Genomic DNA, 21,713 nt, shown 5'->3' with positions numbered 1-21,713 from the left:
GCTTTTGGTTTGCTTAGTTGGGGACACTTAATACTTAATATGGGTGGTGATGGCGCAATGGATAAGACACATGCCTTTGGTGTGAGAGACCCGGGTTCGAATCCACTGTGACACACCATTGTGTCCCTGAGCAAGACACTTAACCCCTAGTTGCTCCAGAGGCATGCGACCTCTGACATATATAGCAATTGTAAGTCGCTTTGGATAAAAGCGTCATGTAAATGTAATATTCAACAATATTATTGATCTGCCTCCATTATATGAAAACTGAACTGAGCTGGACTATGACATCCCTGTTCTCTCCAGAGCGGTTGTATAATGAACTAAATTAATATTTTTTTTTACAACAGAAATAACAATCACTGAACTTAGTTAAGCTGGAATATGACTCTATTTTCTTCTCTGCTGTACAGCCAAAACAAACTTTGTTGCATTATTTCCCTGTTATCACTGTAAAGCTCCTTTGAAACAATCTGTATTGTAAAGAATTCCTGGGCCCCATTGACTTCCATAGTATTATTATTTTTTTCATATGGAAGTCATTCTTCGAGCTTCTGAAGAATGACTTCATGTCGGGCTTCTGGCCTAACAGTGGAAACACAGCTGATTTTGGGCCTGGTGCTACTGGCCCGAGGCTTTCAGCCCGGCACAGCCTGTTTAAAGCCCTGGCTCGCACTGGCCCGACAGTGGAAACGCAGCTATTGGGGCCTTGGCCTGTTTGGTTACCTATATTCTTCAAAATATCTTTTTTTGTGTTCAGCAGAAGGAAGAAACTCATACAGGTTTGGAACAACTTGAGGGTGAATAAATGATGACAGAATTTTCATTTTTGGGTGAACTATTCCTTTAAATATGGAAAGTGGAATTGATTTAGTACAAAGTGAATGTAGACCAGCAGCTTGGTTGGCATTCATGTAATTTTATATAAATTATAGGCTAATTGTCCTCCAGTGTAGGTGCAAGTTGATCGACTTGTTTACTTCCCAAACCTATTGTAACAATTTCTGTCTAACTGCCAAATTATTGTTTTATGTATCAAGTCAGAATTCATATCAGTCCTGTTTAGCTACTATATAAATCTTGTGCTACATGATGCAAGATGACCCTGAATGCTACAGCTTACTAATTTTTGACTTTAAAAGCCTTTAATTATTTTCACAGGAAATTGTTTTCTTCACTCATTTGGATTGTTTGACTTAATCAGCTCAAGTGTCTTGTGCTATGTTGACAAATTACCCGAAGCAACCTTCTTCATGACTTCAGCTCAGCAGGTGTTTGGCTTGTGGACCACCTGCTAAAAATGTGATGAAAACCATTAGGCAAATATATTCATAAGAATCCATCTGTCATCTATTTAACCTGTGTGAGGGAGAGATAACCTGCTCAGCAGACGATCTTGATGCATGTGACTGGATTAGGAGGATGCGTTCTCTCTTCCCTAATGAGAAGAAGAAATTCACACAGGGGCTGGTGGGATTAAGGAGACAACACTTAACCAGGCAAGATAGAGAGAGAAATACTTATGTTTAGAGCTAATTATTCAGTAGGCTACCATTGAATTACGATCTGATACCAAAAACAACCATAGTGCTTTTAAATGCATATTAACTTTACAGAAGTGTAATTACACGTAATTTAAACTATAACATTTTAACGTGTTGATTAGGCATTGATGCATTCAGTTCTTTATTTTGAACACATTCATACAGATTCAGGTTTTGAAATTTATTTCAGAAGGCCTATTCAAGAGGTCTGACATGCCAAAGCTGTCAAATGAACATCTTACAATAAATACACCAAAATAAAAAATTAATTTAAAAAAATAAATAGCCTACGTATAAATTCAGACAGTAAACAGTTTAGCAGCTTACAAACTGAGCACACTGTGGAAAACATATGTGGTTGAAATAGTGTTCAATTTTAACAACTTATTAAATTAACTCATTACTTTCTTATACAATCCACATGGAGATGTAACCTAGATTATATTGACAAAGTTTTTTAGGGGTAGACGCGAAAGGTTTCACCCAAATTTGGTCATACTAATATTGATTTGTAACCTTCAATCGCGACTATTAAGTAATTCGTTCGTGCTGACGTTGCGGTGTTCTTGGCCAATGGTGAATAATTGGCTCATTAATATTCAGAAGCAAGCCTTCGCCATAGTAGTGTTCAGGTTCCGTCGTCTTTCTCTTTCATCCATAGGGATTGTCACCTGCGTCGAAGAGGTTTGTAGACACAAACTGCCATTCCAATCATGATCACCAACAATGTGGACAGAACACTTAAAAGAAGAACTGCAGGAGAAGATAAAATAAACAAACAAATCAAATAAATCTGCTGATATATAGTGCAAAATAGGCTCCTATGGTGAAATCCACATGATTTTAAGCTTTTAACTGAGTCAAATTTAGCAATGTGCAAACGTCGGTATTCTAAAACTGAATCAGTGATAAACTGTGATGTCATGATGTAACGTTATAATGACACTGACAGGTTCACTCATCGTGAATGCGAAAGGCCTGACACAGGATCAGTCGCGTGTGTCATGTCTTACCCAAATTTTGTCTCAGCAGGACTTCATAAGGTCTGTCATTTACTTTAGACTCTCCCAGTTGAGCATTTCCAGATTGGAAAAACGTTATGCAGCAAGCGATGAGAGAGACCAGGCGTGCTGACATTATCGCGATTCGCGAAACAGTGTGAAGGATGCAATCGAACAATCCACTCAGCTCGACGCTGCTGTAAGGTCCTAACGCCGACGGGTTTAAAGTTTAAATCTACATCCCAGTGGAGGCTAGGGTGACCAAACAAACCAAATGTGGACGATTATAAGTTTATGTTACCAATACTAAAAGATAACCTGAAATCTAACTTAATAAAAACATTTGTATTCTGCCTTTCAGCTTATAAAATTCTTTGTTCTTTAGTCCCTTCCAGAAAACACCATTACATCACACATAACATGTCTTTATTTTACATGACATTTAAATTCAACATCACTGAGCCCAGAGGCAGCAGGCAGCATGCAGATAACTATTTTTGAAACAGTTCTGACCAAGTCCAATTAAAATCCAACAAAATAAATAATGAACAAATAAAATATAAACAAAAATGAATTTAGATCATTGACAGTCTTAAAGAATATTTTAAAACAAAAACTTTAATATTTTTTTCAGAAAGGATGTGAATTCAAACAACCACAGCAGGCACATTAATTAAATGTACCGAATTATCCATTTGTTTTCTGACAGGGAACGCATTAAACGAATCACCGCTCCACATTTTGATCGACAGCCGTCACAACCCACTAATAGTGACCGTGTTTACTCCTTTGCTTTCAACCATTGGATAGGATTTTAAAAACAGCTGTTGTGTTTGTACATCTGACGAAGCGCTGTTAAATGAAAAACTACGCCGCAAAAATAATAAATAAAATACTTTCTTAAAAAGGCAAAAGAATGCATGCACGTTTTCTTAATATGATATTCAAAAACCAACAGACTGATGAAAATGTGGGACATTTTCTCAATATGCGACGTGCGGGACAAGATGTGAAAATGCTGTGCGGTACAACACAAAGCAGGACGGGTGGTCACTAGTGGAGGCCCTTTGGTTTCAACTGATAATATACATCAAAGAACTTGTCAAAAATTTGTTTTTGAGGGACTTTTTACATTTTAATATAAATCCAATGTAGATGTTGCAAGTTTTTGCACCCATTGCAGGTCACTCTGATTCATAGTTTTGTTGTAATTTGAGTTATTGTTTTTTTACTAATAAGTTAGAATGTTTACACTAATCTAGGCTACAAGTTAGATAATAATTTCAACTAAAATCTACATTTCATGTTCATGTGTCCAGGTCATTATCACAAAATTAATCCCTTAACCAAGTCCGAACATACATGCAAAAGTCTTTTTTTGTTGTTGTTGCTGTAAGTGTGCTAAGATTGTTTTGCATGAGGCATTCATTTTTTTTCCCACAGATATAGTTTATTTTTAGAATTGCATTCATGTTAAATCTGTATATTTGTTAAATAATAAAATAATTTCTGAATGATAGACCCATAGTGAAACGCTCCATGCTTTAGAACAGACATTACCCAAATTTTTTTGTCAGCCAAAACCTTTTGACCTGATATATTTATTTGAAAGTACCGCTTTAGAAATTTAAGTAAAGATTTAAATCATTTAATAACATATTTGCATTTTCACGGTTATCTGATGTCGGTTAGTGATCACAAACATGCTGGGGAAAAATCAAATAAAATGTTTCCAATATATACTGTAAATATACATACACACTTATTGGCCACTTTATTAGGTACACCTTGCCAGTACCAGATTGTACCCCCTTTTGCCTTCAGAACTGCCTTAATTCTTCAAGGCATAGATTCAACAAGGTGCTGGAAATATTCTTCAGAGATTTTGGTCCATATTGATATATCATCTAACAGTTACTGTAGATTTGTCGGCTAAACATCCATGATGCAAATCTCCCATTCCACCACACATCCCAAACTCTATTGAATTGAGACTTGGTGACTATGGAAGCAATTTGAGTGCAGTGAACTCATTGTCACGTTCAAGAAACCATGATTTATGCTTTTTAACATGGCATTTCCTGCCGGAAGTAGCCATCAGAAGATGTGTACACTGTGGTCATAAAGGGATGGACATGGTCAGCCTCAATACTCATGTAGGCTGTATTGTTTAAATGATGCTCAATAGGTACTAAGGTCCCAAAATGTGCCAAGAAAGTACTCCTCACACCATTACACCACCAGCAGCAGCCTGGCAGGATGGATCCATGCTTTCATGTTGTTTATGCCAAATTCTAACCCTACCTTCTGAATGTTGCAGTAGAAATTGCGACTCATCAGCCCAGGCAACTTTTTTCCAATCTTTTATTGTCCAATTTAGGTGAGCTTGTGCATATAGCCTCAGTTTCCTGTTCTTAGCTGACAGGAGCTAAGAACGCCCATCTGCGTTCAGAGATGATCTTCTGCTGACCTCGGTTGTAATGTGTGGTTATTTGAGTTACTGTTGCCTTTCTATCAGCTTGAACCATGTCTGGCCATTCTCCTCTGACATCTGGCACCAACAAGATATTTTCACAGAACTGCCGCTCCCTGGATATTTTCTCTGTTTTTGACAACTAATGGAAATCCCAAAATCAGTATCTCAGAAAATTAGAATATTGTGAAAAGGTTCAATATTGAAGACACCTGGTGCCACACTCTAATCAACTAATTAACTCAAAACACCTGCAAAGGCCTTTAAATGGTCTCTCAGTCTAGTTCTGTAGGCTACACAATCTAGACGACCATTGACATCTTGCACAAGGAGGGCAAGACACAAAAGGTCATTGCTAAAGAGACTGGCTGTTCACAGAGCTCTGTGTCCAAGCACATTAATAGAGAGGCGAAGGGAAGGAAAAGATGTGGTAGAATAAAGTGTACAAGCAGTAGGGATAACCGCACCCTGGAGAGGATTGTGAAACAAAACCCATTCAAAAATGTGGGGGAGATTCACAAAGAGTGGACTGCAGCTGGAGTCAGTGCTTCAAGAACCACCACGCACAGACGTATGCAAGACATGGGTTTCAGCTGTCGCATTCCTCGTGTCAAGCCACTCTTAAACAAGACACAGCGTCAGAAGTGTCTCGACTGGGCTAAAGACAAAAAGGACTGGACTGCTGCTGAGTGGTCCAAAGTTATGTTCTCTGATGAAAGTAAATTTTGCATTTCCTTTGGAAATCAAGGTCCAAGAGTCTGGAGGAAGAGAGGAGAGGCACAGAATCCACATTGCTTGAAGTCCAGTGTAAACGTTCGACAGTCAGTGATGGTTTGGGGTGCTATGCCATCTGCTGGTGTTGGTCAACTGTGTTTTCTGAGGTCCAAGGTCAACGCAGCCATCTACCAGGAAGTTTTAGAGCACTTCATGCTTCCTGCTGCTTACCAACTGTATGGAGATGCAGATTTCATTGTCCAACAGGACTTGGCACCTGCACACAGTGCCAAAGCTACCAGTACCTGGTTTAAGGACCATGGTATACCTGTTCTTAATTGGCCAGCAAACTCACCTAACCTTAACCCTATAGAAAATCTATGGGGTATTGTGAAGAGGAAGATGCGCCAGACCCAACAATGCAAAGAGCTGAAGGCCACTATCATAACATAACAGGCTCTCATAACACCTGAACAGTGCCACAGACTGATCGACTCCATGCCACGCCGCATTGCTGCAGTAATTCAGGCAAAAGGAGCCCCAACTAAGTATTGAGTGCTGTTCATGCTCATTCTTTTCATGTTCATACTTTTCAGTTGGCCAACATTTCTAAAAATCCTTTTTTTGTATTGGTCTTAAGTAATATTCTAATTTTCGGAGATACCGAATTTGGGATTTTCATTAGTTGTCAGTTTTAATCATCACAATTAAATGAAATAAACATTTGAAATATATCAGTCTGTGTGTAATGAATGAATATAATATCCAAGCTGATGGAATTACTGAAAAAAATCAACTTTATGATGATGTTCTAATTATATGACCAGCACCTGTATACATTTTATTTACCTTTATTTATTTAACCTTTTCAACAACTGTTCATGAACTTTAGTTTGATAAATCCTGCTTTAGATTTCACCTCAACTTCACCTCATGAAACACTGTTATTGCAGGTCACATACAGTTTGTCACTCACTAGCCTTTTCCATGCAACTCTTGGTCTTTCATTTGAGTAATTAACAGAAGAGCACAGAGCCTGCAGGCCTTTTGTTAGGCTCCTCTGTAGTTGAATCTGAGGTCCACCTCTACTCCAGTCGCCTGCACTGAAGCCTTTGATCCATTCTGCGGCCTCTGCTAGAAGTGGCTGAATGTGGAATAGCATTATCTTTTCTCTATTCTCTCACCCCATACCTGAAACTGGCACAACTGAACCGCGTTTCCCAGAGCTGCGATTGGTGGCGATTGAAGATCTAGTCTTTAATAAAACATCTCATTTAAATGCCTGACACAATGCTGTTCTCTTACCCCTTGTGTGTTTGCAGATGCTGGATACTGCAGCTCAATGCAAATCAACATGTTAATTAAGGCGCAACAGTGCAAAGCTGTTCACACTAAGAGAACGAAGGTGGGAATCACATACAAATCTATAGTACGGGATGGATGGATAGATAGGAATATTCAGTACAGCTTTATTAATTTTCCAGACATATAAGTAAAACTCTCTGCCACAACCTACAGTGCAGACATAGTATATGAACCACATTTTCAACTATCCATAATAAGACATTCATAGCAATTTAATATTTGGTCACATCCAGAGTTCAGTAACATCCTCAGTTCCTTATTTGGAAAAAAACGTGGGAAGAAAATGAACACGTTACACATAGCTAGGATTTGGGCCCAAGTTCTGTTAGAGAATGAAAATTTCAAACAGTCATGTAGTCTTCGTTCCAAATGAGGAACAGAGGAAACCCTTATTTTTGTCATTTTTCCTTTTCTTGGTGAGGCACAATATCAATACAGGTTTAACAAAGTTTTGACATAAAGTAGCTACAATATTTAGGCAGAGTTAAGGCAGAAAACACCATAATGATTCAATTTTGACAACAGTTATTTCTGGAAAAAGTAATGAGAGTGAAATGTGTATGAAGTTCTCTCTTCTCATTTTCTCATTGGCTGAATTTCTCACAATGAGGTAATCGAACTTGCATGTATCTCAGAAAACGTATGTGTATGACTTACAATGTAAAAAAAACCCCACTGAACTCTTCATTTTATAGGTAATCCTCGAATTAAAAACAAAACATCAACCTTTAGAAATTGCACAGCATGTTAAAATTAGGGACTATAACTTAAATTGAACGTCAGTTTTCATTTTCCGTATTAAATCGAATTGTACATCACTTTCAAATATATCATTTTTTATGGTAATTTCAAATGGACAAATCCCTGAAAATATGCAAAAGTTGCTCTTTACCCTTATAACTAATCTTTAGTTTGCTATGGACACGTCACCCAATATATGTGGCCTTTTTATACGAGTTGTGTTTTTCTCTCAGTGGTCTAACGTACCGGACTCAACCCCATACTGTCAGTGTGGATATCTGGCAGGGTTCTCTCCGGTCGCAGACATACAGCAAGGCGCTGAAATCGGATTGAAAACAACATGTGAACAACTTTTACCCATTTTATCAATTAAATAGACCCCTCCTGAAATCTATAAAAATGTTTTTCAAGTGGAGTAGCTGTAATGCATGTCTCACCTGTTTAAGAGAGCCCGGGGTCCACACGAGCTTGTACACCATGTAAATGGGGATCCATATGAAGGAGGAAGCTCCGATGACAAAACCAACAGAGATGCTCCAGTCTGGGAACTTGTAGTCGAATAGCGTGAGGGGTTGAGGGTTCAGCAGTGAGCTGATAATAATGTACTGAAGAAATGAACAGGAAAAAGTCGCTATGAAATCTTATTTTTATGGAATATTTCATTATTTGTTATAAATCATTTATCCATGCACATTATTATGTGTTTGCCCTCATAATCTTTAATTAAAATAATTCCCCCTTTCTCTCGCAGCGACATCTCTTCTCTAATGATGTGTTTACTGGCATGCGGGCTGGACAACCTGTCACTCACATGACATCACAGCAATACCAAACCACAAAGATCCAATAAATTCCTGATGGAAAAAATCAAGTCCCACCCTACATTTTTTCTTGTCTCTGAAGCTGTTTCACTCAGATATACAGTCAAACCAAAAATTATTCAGACACCAGATATCGTTTTTTATATTTTACTAGTGGGTGCAGGACACTAGTTCATTTATGTAAGTGAGGATATCAAAATAAAGTAAACTGTGACATATTATATCCAAAAATTGTTTATACAGTGGACTACCAGTAAAATGTATACAACTTTGGGACCAAAAATTATTCAGACACTTTGACCTGATCATGTTTTGTATAGTGTTACTGTAAGTGTTTTTTCTATCATTGCTAATGCGACCTTTTTACACCACCGACTGAACAAAATTTAGCATTGCTTGGTAATTGGTTGACCAAAATTGGTATTATCTAATTGTGTACTTAAATTTAACAGCTAACAGCTATTCAACCTAATTCATTTGTGAGACAGTCTAACAGAAGGATGGCCAAAACCAGTGAAATACCAACTGAATGAATAAATCTTAAATAAATAACTCTTAAGTTATTGTCATATTTTATTATCATATTTTAAACTATAGAGAATAAACTGTGATAATGTGAGAAATGTTGAAGGTGTCTGAATATATTTTGGTTTGACTGTAGGTCACAATAGAGAAGAAAAGACTATCACTGCTTCTATTTCACGGTGACTTTAAAGTATTTTAAAGTATTTCTTCGAAATATTTCATATTATTTTAAGAGTCTTTAACAATGAATTCAGATTAGGCTACTCTGTAGGTCACTGCAGTCTCTGTGTGAGTTCAGGTGGATTGATATGTTTGAGAACATCCTTAGATTGATGCTCTGATCTGATTATTTTATTTTCAAAAGGTCCATATTATCCTGTAGGCCTTACACATTCCTATGTGGTCTATGGAGACTAGAAAATTGTAGAGTGGAGGCCTTTGTGTCTTGAAGGAACAGAGACAAATGTTTTCTCTCCAGCATTTCAAATAATGTCTCAGAAGATGAGACAGGCAGCCGTTTATCATGTTTTTTTCAAAGAATGAAAAAAGCAGAACAGAAAAACTATGATTGTGGAAATGTCAGCCGTGTGCGCCAGCTCAGGCCTGTTGGGATTAGCTATAATGCATGCAGAAGTATCTAAAAAATATTAGGCTATCTGAGTGCATGCAGTTTGACATTTGCAGACTGGGAATTGTGACCGTGTGGACAGGTGAGAGAATGAGATAATAAAGGTAATAAGGGTGGAAAGGAGGTTGCGGGTGCTTAAATAGTTTTGAGCGCATGAAAGATGACTTTAACATTTCACCGATATTCGCACTCTAAACAGCGGTGACACTTTGCACATACTGTACTGAATGATAAATCAGAACATCTTTGTTTAAACTTACAGCAAGAAACGCTGGGCTGATGGCAACCCAACAGACTTTCCAGAACAATCCTGGAGTATATCCCAACATTGACTTGATATCATTGCTGAATCTGTTAATACCTGGAGAGAATTAAATAAATTAGTTTGTTTATTTTATATATTGAAAATTTTGTTCATTTAAACTTAGACATGATGTTTATATACCCAGCTAACATGAAACATTCTCCAAACTTTCCTAACATTCTGGCAAGGTTCTTTCAAAGTTATGAACAAACGTTGTTCCAGTAATGTTAATAGAACGTTCGGTCAGAGTTATCTGGTCTTTAATAATGTTCTTAAAACTTTAGCACAAAAACATTATCTATATGTCATTTTTTTCAGAGAATATTTTTACAGAATGTTCCCATTATGTTTCAAAAATAAATTGCCTTAACATTCGCATAACCAAGATTTTTATAACATTTAAAAAACTGGACGTTTTGAACGTCCAGAGAACTTTCAGAACTTAATGGGAATGTTAGCAAAAGTTTCTCAGAATATATTTTTTGTTAGCTAGGTATATACATATTGTAAAAAAGTATTAAAGTTTTAAAATAGTTTTTCTATGTTAATATATTTTAAAATGTAATTTATTTGAAAGCAGCGTAATGTAATATTTTTGAGGAAACCAACAAACTTTTCTTTGATAAATACAAAGTTCAAAAGAACAGCATTTATTTGAAAGAGAGTTTTTAAAATAATAAATCTTACCATAAAACCAGGATACTGCCGTGGCCTCCAGAAAAACTACAGCTATAATTGAAGAACCAACTCCAAATTCTTCCAGTAACTTTACCACATATGCACCACCCTTGCAAGAAAAAAAAGTTACATAATAAATGAATAAATACATTTCTGATTCAAACTCAGCACACCTCAATTAGAAATCACAAGGAGCAATTTTAAAGTATATTTATTTGGTGAAAACATATAGATTTTTTAATGTTTATTATATCTCAACTGTCCTGCAAGATATGTAATCAAATTCTATATTCTATACTCTATTATTAACATTTTGTGTTAAGATGCTGAAATATTCTTATTGTATTGGTAAACTTCACTGAACGTGGGCAAACTGAAATCCAGAGGTTCATTGAAACTCACTTTAGTAAGGGTGCTGAGAGAGCCCAGAAAGCAAACAACCACCAGTCCAAGAACAAACAACTCTCTCCGATTGGACAGGACATCTGGGTACTCATCCATTACAGCTGTAATTATGGCCTCTAGCCCACCGAACTGAGGTAGAATACACATATAGACAGAAGAAGAAAAAACAAGAACACTCAGCCATATATTTACATTATGTTTACAGCTTACAAGGTAGAACTGTATTGAAATACCTTTCTCATTTTTATTCTACTTCTTCACAATGTTCAGTTCAGCTGGAATTGTTGTACAGACACCATTCAAACAGTTTTGTAGATCATTTCAGACTTTGATGTGCCATTTACTATTGTTTTATAAAAACTATACAAATTGAAAGTCTGGCTTACATCAGCAATGATGTCACTAGCTGTGTCCCAAATCAGAGGCTGCAGCCTTCGAAGGTCGGACCACCAGGTGTTGTGAAATGTGATGGTCTAGCCTATGGAGGACTGTTCTTGTAGTCTAGCAACTGTGACAGCTGCCGTTGATGAGTAACAGTAACGTTTGTACTGGACTTTTTTGAAAGTTATATTAAACAAAACAGGGTTCACAAAACAGGGTTCACAAACTGTCTAAATATGTACACCATGGTCCATTTCTGTATATAATAAATAGTATAAACTATATATAATCGTATAAATGGTATACTTACTATAGTAAGATAAAAGTCAACATTTGAACCGCTGTTTATTTATTTTTGCATCTGTATCATTCGATATTTGAGTAAGTTGAAACCCACTAATATTTAAAAGAGTCATTCGGGAATTTCTTTCAAAAAAAATCTTGCTGTCAATGGCGCGCAGTGAATTTTGGTGTGTGCAAGACTGCGAAGGATCCATCTGTTGTATCCTTCATTTCATGGGAAACGATGGCCGCATTTGGAGGCCGTGTTTGAAGGAGCCTTCGAATTGGGACAGCCTTCGTCGCGCCGCGGTGACGCAATCGGCCTTCGAAGGATGCAGCCTCTGAATAGGGGCTAATAGGCTAATGTAGTAATTGCATTTTAAATTGAGCGTTTTACCTAAAACTTGGAAGCACTGGTATTTCTGTCTGTCTTTCTTTTTTTATACCTATATTTATCTATATAATTTATCAATTATATACTTCTGCTGACTGCGCACATGCATATTTTGTGCACATTTACAGGTATAGGTGTATATACATACAGTGCTGTCTAATCCAAGAGTAATCATCATCACAAAGAAGATGATGGCAAAGAAAGTCGACCCAACCATGTTTGCAATGGCTTCTGGATATGTAATGAAGAGGAGACTCGGTCCTAGAGTAGGTGGAGAAAGTCGAAAGATAGACTTGAAGTAAAAGTAGAGATGCTTTATTTGTAGGGCTGAAAGCCACTCCTACTGTATACACTATGTTCGGTTTAAATTAGCACTCTCACAGTAAAACTCAAAATAATTTAACTACAGTATTATGATAAGCAAAAGGGGAAGCTCACCTTTGTCCCTGGCTACGTCCTCAACGTTTACATTTCTCTGTTCAGCCATATATCCAAGGACAGTGAAAATAACAAATCCTGACACAAAACTTGTCAGGCAGTTCACCAGACTGGTTACAATAGCATCTCTGTACAAAACACATACCAAAAAAATACTTACAAACTATATTTTTACATTTTCTTGCTCTCCATGGGTGGTTTCTATGGAGTTAATATGCAGTTGCTCTGGGTGGTTGTTTATTGGCCCAAGTCAATGTGATATTCTTGTCCTTATATGACTTGATCCCTTTAGATTGCCCACGTGCCTCCTCACAGTCTTACAGTAGTACACAATTCAATTTCCTCTGACTCAAGTATGCTGCCCATTCATCTCTTCAAACTGGCCCTAATTCTCAGTTCTAATCTTGTTTTTATATCATTTACCCATGAGGCAAGGCATTTGTTTAAGTTCATCATGTGATTCATCAGATCCCAGTTCATTTTGATGGCATTTCTCCTCAGTTAGTGGACACAGAGCCAAATGCAAATAAATGGTTAAGCTATAGATAGAATCAGAATTAAGAATGAGCGGGAATCACATTGGCCAGAATTGGCAGGTCTGTTTTGTTACAAATACACTACAGTGTATCACTGAACTGTTGTTGTTCAGTTACAACATACACCACCATTCAAAAGTTTGCGGACATTTTTTGGTTACACTTTATTTTAAGGTATTTTAAATTTTTAGGATTAAAACTTTAGGATTTTTAGGGTTATGATTGGGTTTAGGATTAGTTGCGTGAAATTATGCATAATTTATAATTATTACTACAGTAACTACATATAACATATAACAAAGACACTAAAATAAAGGGTTGCCGATTTAAAAAGAAATTAATACTTTTATTCAGCAATGATGCATTAAACTGATCAAAAGTTTACAGTAAAGACATTTATAATGTTACAAAAGATTTCTATTTTAAATAAATGCTGTTCTTTTGAACTTTCTATTCATCAAATAATTTTCAACATTGATAATAAAAAGAAATGTTTCTTGAGCACTAAATCAGCCTATTAGGATGATTTCTGAAGGATCATGTGACACTGAAGACTGGAGTAATAGCTGCTGAAAATGTAGCCTTGCCATCACAGAAATAAATGACATTTTAAAATATATTAAAATAGAAAAAAAGTTATTTTAAAATGTAATAATCAGTTTTGTAAACAGTATTTTTGATTACTGTATTTTCGATTAAATAAACACTCTTGGTGAGCATTAGCATCATTCTTTCAAAAACATAAAAAAATATTACCAACCCCAAACTTTTGAACAGTAGTGTGTGAATTACCAAAAATGTATTTACGATTCATGTATTAACTTAAACAAAGAATATATATAATTCTGAATATCTCAAAAAACAAACATTAAGAACTCATTGCAAATGCTGATGAATAGAAGAGGTTGAAAATTCCAGTAGATCAACGTTATGAAAATGAAGGGTTTTGTCTGTACCTGTAGCAGTTATTGTTGAAGGGATTGTAGCTGGACAGGGCAAGCAGCACGCCAAAACCAGGACCAAGAGAGAAGAAGATCTGCGCAGCTGCATCTACCCATACCTACAAAACATAAGATACTCTAAATAAGGTGTGGCTACCGTAAAAACAAAAACAAGAAAATGGCTCAATAAATTGATTACAGTATGTGAGTAAAAATTTGAATCATATTATACTAATAATTTCGAAATTCACTATGTTTCAATTTAGGATGCAATTTAGGACATTGACATAACAGTATATAGGTGGAATAGGCGTTGCTTGTGATTTGTGTGAAGAGAAATGTGTGTGTGTGTGCATGAACGTGTCTCAATGAGTATGAGAGCCTTTCATGATGGAAAAAAATTCTAAACCAATTACGCATCTCATTAGCCCCTAGTGTTTTATTTCTGCTTCTCATCACGGTTCTCTGCAGCGCTGCATCACCTTGGAAAGAGTACTGGACTTAAACAGCAAAGATCACAGGGATAGAAATATGGAGATGCAGTTTACATATTGCATCCATTGACACTTTATATATATATATATATAATATTCATTTATTTATCATTTATTTTATTTATTGACTTTATGAAATTTATGAAGAAATATGCCCTTTATGAAGTCAGCTCAGCTACTAGTGATTCATGAGTTTCATGAGCAAATGCCTGAGGTCCTTTTTTATTACTGCATGAAATAAAACATGCATTTTGCCTTCAAAAGATTATAGCAGTAGATTTAAAAGGGAACATATAAGTGAAGGATGTCTAGAAACGATACAAACTAATATAACAATAAATCAGTGTTAGACACAAAAGGAAAAGAGAGATGGTATGAGAAAAGCACTCACGCTGGTCTCCTGCAGTTTCTCCCATTTGGGATTGAGGTAGAACACCACTCCTTTCCATGCTCCGGGCAAAGTGGCACCACGGATCATAAGAATCAACAGCACTACATACGGGAGGGTGGCAGTCACCCATACAACCTGAGAGAGACATGGATGAGAGGATGTGGAATGTGCAATAAAACACGTTTCATTTCGTTTTTAAGGACTCCGGAAGGACCTTTCCTGAAGTCTTGACTCCTTTCCACAGGCTGAAGTAGACAATGGTGAAGATGAGGAAGAGGCAGAGCATGAGCTGCCAGCGAATGTATCCCACATTCCCAATCCCAGATGATTCATGAACTGCCAGAACATTCCTCCTGTTTTAAGATGGATTTACAAAGGTGCAGTCTGAAAATATTCATTATTATGCTCTCAGTGACCTGGACCACAAAGCAGACGCATACAATACTTCAGTGTACACAAGTTTACTGAAATATACAGTGCACTATTAAAAAGGTTCTGAAATATAAGAAAGAAATGTTGCCACAATATAAAATATGAAAGCAGCTCTCCCCAAATAGAATAGTTTATCAATTATTTTGTAGGTTTTTTTTTTGTGGCACTTAAACTGTTAAGATTTAATTGAGTTCATTATGCTAAATCAACCCTTATAAACTCGACTCAAAAAAAAATCTATGTTTGCAGAGCAGCGGACATGTTAAACAAAATGAGGAAAAGAAGAACATTTTTTTGCAAAACTCTTATGAGATTCACTCTGGTGACAGTGCTGGGTAGTAACTGATAATATGTAATCTGGATTGCGTAATCAGATTCCAAAAAATCATATACTTGTAATTACATTTTATTGATTACATGATTTCTTAATATTCACAAAATGGCAGTAAATCATTCATAATTTATTGATTCTCACTCATTCTTATTTTTTGAGGCTGTTGCTTATGTATATTCAGGGAGTCCACACAGCATAACAAATAAAATATTTAATCTTTTTGTGTCTTACTTTGATTGTTTTTATTTTTAAAGTTTAAATTTTTATGGTTTAAAAATATAATGATTACCTTTATCAACTTATAACCCCCCTGCAGTTCTTTTACAAACCCTAGTTTGGTAAACCACGACATAATGTAATGTTTAATGCACTTTTGTTGATGACAATGTTCAACATAATTTTTTGATCTCTTTGTATTTTTATATCACTACAAGATTATCCTATCAAAATCTATGTAATAAACAAGTTAAGGCCGAAAGTAATCTAAAAGTAATCCAAGGCCGATTATTTACCTAAAATGTGTAATGTAGTAGATTACGTTACTAACTTCAATTTTCATCATGTAATTTGTATTCAGTAATGGACTTCGATTTGTAAGTAATCTACTCAGCAAGTAATCTACTACTGTGTCTGAGTGTGTGTGTGTGTGTGTGTGTGTGTGTGTGTGTGTGTGTGTGTGTGTGTGTGTGTGTGTGTGTGTGTGTATATATATATATATATATATATATATATATATATATATATTAGTGCTGTCAAACGATTAAAATATTTAATCGCGATTAATCGCATTAATGCCATAGTTAACTCGCGATTAATCGCACATTTTTATCTATTCTAAATGTCCCTTGATTTCTATTTGTCTCATTATTTTTTCTAATTTTAATGCTCTTATCAACATGGAAAAGTGGATCAGCAGTAAGTTTGTTCTTAGCTGTGGTATCCATGTGCTTCTGTCTGAAGTCATCCATTGTAGAGCTTAGATCGGGCCCAAAAAATCAAGCCTGACCCGAGCCCGTGCGCATTGTGTCCGAGCCCGGCCCGACACATAAACTGTAATTATGAGCCCAAGTCCGATTTAAACCCGTCCATTTTTTTCATACGTGGGTCGTTATAACTGACGTTCTCAACTATTTTCTATGTTACTTTCTCCCGCCCGCAACATTGTTGTCCCGCTCCCGCCCGCAAATACACTCTTTTTTTTGTAGGCTACCTCCAAATACTTTCGCCTACGTGTCGCCACCATACACATCAGCATAAATGCTCCTGATAAATTATTTGTTATTAAAGCATTAACACACAAACCACTGTTATAACATAAAAGCAAGCAGGCTACTGAGTGCATGGTTTGGCATGACTGAATGCGAGCAAAGTGCGCTCCTTTATAATTCCTAAAAAGCTGACATCAGTTCATCGCAATCTCACACATCTGTTATTATCAGTGAAGCTGACTGCACAATGCATCTTTCATAATATATACACTTTGTTTGTTATAATTTGAGGATTTGCCAGCATACAGAATTCAGCACTGAACAAAAAGTCTGTTTTGAGCGGTGAGGGGAGTCTATTTTAAATGCTTCTGATTGGCCATTGCGTTCAAGAAATCAACACATATGTCTGTGATTGGCTACATCCCTCAACGCTGCAAACATGTTATAAAAAGAAACTCTCTCCTGTAAATCGTTTCTATTTTGTTTTAGTTGTTCTTGTTGCTTTTCTGCAACATATGAATAAAAATGTATTAGTTTTTATGTTTTATTCATAGATATTTCTAGTTTGCGGGAGTCCCGCGAATCGTTTTATTCTGCCGTATCCGCACACAGAGTGAGTGCATTACCGCTCGAGCCCGCCCTCGCACTCGGCCATCAAATCTAGTCCCGCGCCGCACTCTATTGCGTTGAGAGTGCACGTCTCTAGATCGGCGTCTCGCGCTCGCGCCATCCACTCAAAACGTACCGTTAGCCTACTACTCTTTGGCCGGCGCGCAAGCCCAAACAAGTACGTGCGGCGTGCCTGTTGTTTTGTTTCCGGTCTAGCTATCCGGTGTGATGTTGTAGTTTTTCTAACGTTACTAGTTGTTGCAACAGCATGTGAAAAAAATACAAAGTTTGCTAGGCCAAAAAGAGCGTTAATCTCGCGATAAAAAAATTGACGCCGTTAAAATGTGTTTGCGTTAACGCCGTTAATAACGCGTTTAACGCACAGCACTAATATATATATATGCTGTTGCACCTTTTCCACTATGATTTGTATGTAGTAGTCCACATTTGTAACATGTTAATCTATAATGCTGTTTCCCCCCTCCTTTGTCATTTCTTTTTGCTACATCTATCCTTCATTTTCTTTCCCTCTCCTGCTTCTGTCATTTTTGCTCCCTTTCAGTGCAGACACTTACGTGCACTTACGTGTAAAACTCCTCGGCAGGTGAGCGTGAATAGTTAGTCCAGGTCACATTGTCTTTTCCAAAGTAGTTAGTGCAGTTTTCTGTGTTCCATTCATTATCACAGCTGGTCCAGGGCAGAGTGCTGCTGAAGGAGGAGTAGAAGTAGAACAGAGCCCAGGCGATGATGGTGTTATAGTAGAAGGACACATACAGTGCAATGATGCAGATGGCGAAACCAATACCTGACAGGGAAGGGGGAATTATCTCAGTGTTTTGTTCATGAAATCTCTCAGTCTAATATACTCTTTTTTTGCCTCTTTCCATTCGCCATTTAATTTCATATCCATCCAGACTTCAAAGATTTAATGCAAAAAATTGCAATATCGTATATGATAGAGAATTCGATTATATTTATCTTACCTTTAAAAATAGGGCAAATATGTTTCCATATGGATATGGCACCTGTTCTGTGGAACTGTCCCAGAGCTAACTCCATGTAGAAAAGTGGCACCCCACCGAATATAGCCATCAGGACATAAGGAATAAGAAATGCACCTGAAGAACAGAATTAGAACAGGTCTTTTTTCCTTCACAACAAAAAGTGAGATCAACAAGTGGGAATTTGCAGACTTTAAATAAGCGTATTAAAACAAGTATACTTAAATCTTCTTTTAACTAAATGTTGTTCTGTATGTCGATAAAGCCTGTTCCATTTCATATAATAGGCTACTTAAAAAAAAAATGGGTAGAGGAGATATATGTTTATACCGGTACATTTGTAGTCTGACACTTATTGATCTCAGTTTCTGCACAGATTAAATCATGAATAACTTTTGCATGATTGATGACTGCAGCTGGCAGTATCTGCTTCACAGGTGTACTGAGCTAGAAGTTTAAATAAACAAAATTATAATAAGCACTACTTCATATAATATGAATAGAAACCAAAAAAAAACATCTTTATTGAATCTGGTCAGTCTGTATCATATAGAATGCATTGTATGAATATCTGGTAGAAACAGGGTTCTACAGACCAGGTGTGAAAGTGAATAAAAAATAAAATCCCCCAGATTTGAGTAACTTTCTACTTTAGGTTTTTACATCATTTTTATTACAAAAAAGGCTATTAGATCAAATCATATATATTATTCTTGCTTTCAGATAGCTTATACAAATATTAGGTTTGTTTTTCCCTTTGATTAATAGTTATTAGAAATTATACACTGTAAAATAAATGTCATGATGATGATGGATGGAAACAACACGTTTAACAAATTTAATTTCTACTCAATTTTAATGAGGTTTTTTTTTTCAAAGTGGATGAGAGGTGAGTTGCTGGTGGATGAGACACCTACATTTTAGACACCTATTTTTTTCTTCAATTTTAATAGGCTGAAAATGTTAAGTGTAAGAAATGTTTAGAAAACAGTTTATGTTGCTTACTTGGAAGCTAAGAGGTTTTGTAAAATGCTTAAAATGAAAAAAAAAAAAAAACAATTTCAGCACCGTGGACAGTTCACCCACCCAATAAGACTGATACCTGCACTTAATCAATATTTTACTTGTCATAAGACACTATTTAATGTTTTTGTGACTGCATAATGTAACTGAAATTTAATTAAAATAGCCTATAAATACAAACTTTTCATAAAAGTAAAAACCTTACCTCCGCCGTTTTGATAACAGATATATGGAAATCTCCAAACATTTCCGAGGTCTACCGCAAACCCAATTACCGATAAAAGAAAATCCATTTTTTTGCTCCATTTATCGCGGGATTCTGTCTGAATGATAACGGGCACCGGGTTGCTGTTGTACCCGGCGTTGTTTGGAGGACCCGGGGCGCAGAGGTTCCCGTGAGCGATCACTTGCTCTTGGTGCGGCATCTTCGGTGGTCCGGTGACTTGGCAAACTGCAGAAGTACTAATAGATTACGTAAGAAATGGCTTTTGCGAGTTTTCCCAAATGTAAAAAGTAGTAAGAATAGTTTTTTTTTATTATGCTCGACGTGCGGTCAAAAGAGTGTGTGCGGGGGACCGCAGCATGCTGCTGTGGTTGATTTCCCTGCTGGTGGGAGTAGAGCTTCAGGATTAACCAAGAGTCGCCCACCTGAGCGCGAGAGCTGTGATCGAATGAGATTACACACGGGAGCTGCGCGCGACACCATCACTCACCCCTGACATCCCGCGCGCACAACACTGCTATCATTCAAGTGGAGTTTTCCAAGAGCGCGCAAGAGTCCTCAAGAAATATTGCTCTTGTCAACGTAATAATGACAATGTTATGAAGAAGAGGAAATAAAAGTATGGTCATTGTGCTAAATGTAGCCTAATACTTTCTTCTTAATGACTGGAATTAAAGCAGGCTAGAACTTGTTTGACGAGTAACAAACCAGGTACTGTTCATACTTAAGAATATAAAGATGACAGATGTGCTCAACCAGATGGATAATTACTATGTAAAACCAGTTAATGATTACAATATTAATATTAGCCAGAAACCAGCTAGCATGCACTGTAAATATCCTACATATAAACACGTTAAACATTTTTTGTCTTAGTCAAAATTCATGATGGTGTCAAAGTTGTAAACTTTAGTAATAAGTAGCACTTTTAATTGAATTACTGATGAAGACTATGAAAATTATAATAACTTATCAAGTGGAACTGACATACATTCTTAGAAAGAAAAGAACCTTCATTCTGTTTATTAATTTTTACTGAACCTGTCAATCAGTATCAAACAGTCGCAAAATAAAATTACATGCGGCATATAGATGACAATAACCATGTCGCAGTCCTCGTTTGCACCTGTCTGTGTCTTCGTCTGCACTATATCCTCCTTGTCTCCACACCTGAACTCACTCCCTCAATTACCCACCTGTTCTTCGTTTTAATCATCTGTGTCACCTGTCTTCACCTTGTTATGTTTGATTTGTACTTGTATTTAGTTTGCTTCTGTTCAGTCTGTCTTTGTCGGTTCTTGGGTTAATGTTACATGCGTTAATGTTACATGCGTTTGTTACTGCGTTTTGTGAATATAACCTTCTGCTCATCAACCTGTTTGCTTGCCTGTACCTGTTGTTTTCGTATATATTCAGTAAAACTGTTTGCATTGAAGCCTCCTGACTCAGCCTTCTCCTTTAACCCTCACATACCGTGACAAACCAAAAGGGCCAGGAACAAATAAAATAAAAAAGCCTAATTGAAGCACCCACAGTACAATTAATAATACACATTTATGTATGGGAATTAGACATGAATGTATTCTCTTTTACATAGCGGGATTTTACAGTTTAAGGTAAAAAATATACATATTTTTAATCTAACAAGTGTGATAGGCTACTTGATAGATTGCTACTTTCAATGAATCAAAATCAGGTGCCTGACAAGCAAATAAAATATATGATATTCTAATTTCAGGGTGTCTTTTAAGTGTTGAAACTGAGGATTGGAGATTGTTTTTGTTTACTCAAGTTGTTCATTGTCTTCAGCTATCTTGTATACCTTGC

The 21,713-nt window shown here is 36.5% G+C and overlaps 1 protein-coding gene across 1 annotated transcript; it reads right to left on the bottom strand.

Annotated features, from left to right (window-relative positions):
* Positions 1 to 7,173: 7,173 nt before the first annotated feature.
* slc6a4b (solute carrier family 6 member 4b) lies at positions 7,174 to 20,121 on the bottom strand. The gene is made up of 13 exons (XM_077241402.1): positions 19,869 to 20,121; positions 18,623 to 18,757; positions 18,225 to 18,444; positions 15,271 to 15,409; positions 15,057 to 15,191; positions 14,187 to 14,290; positions 12,695 to 12,822; positions 12,405 to 12,517; positions 11,197 to 11,328; positions 10,804 to 10,903; positions 10,073 to 10,173; positions 8,276 to 8,443; positions 7,174 to 8,156 (listed from the first exon to the last, which is right to left on the bottom strand). Exons 1-13 carry the CDS (start codon positions 20,086 to 20,088, stop codon positions 8,076 to 8,078), a joined length of 1,776 nt encoding a protein of 591 aa, XP_077097517.1. The 5' UTR covers positions 20,089 to 20,121; the 3' UTR covers positions 7,174 to 8,075.
* Between the last annotated feature and the right edge of the window lie 1,592 nt (positions 20,122 to 21,713).

The sequence above is a fragment of the Siphateles boraxobius genome, unplaced genomic scaffold, assembly GCF_051911475.1.
Source record: "Siphateles boraxobius isolate OS27281-9 unplaced genomic scaffold, OSU_SipBor_1 24, whole genome shotgun sequence".
Taxonomy (NCBI): Eukaryota; Metazoa; Chordata; class Actinopteri; order Cypriniformes; family Leuciscidae; genus Siphateles; species Siphateles boraxobius.
The sequence above is the reverse complement of the archived record's forward strand: the minus strand, read 5'-3'. Positions and strand labels throughout refer to the sequence as shown.

Excerpts from the sequence above, each read along its gene's own strand:
- slc6a4b (XM_077241402.1), bottom strand. The coding sequence starts at position 20,088 with ATGCCGCACCAAGAGCAAGTGATCGCTCACGGGAACCTCTGCGCCCCG. Across the intron at positions 15,410-18,224 it reads CCTGCCGAGGAGTTTTACAC|GAGGAATGTTCTGGCAGTTC; the intron begins GTAAGTGCACGT and ends ATCTTAAAACAG. Across the intron at positions 15,192-15,270 it reads GAGTCAAGACTTCAGGAAAG|GTTGTATGGGTGACTGCCAC; the intron begins GTCCTTCCGGAG and ends TGTCTCTCTCAG.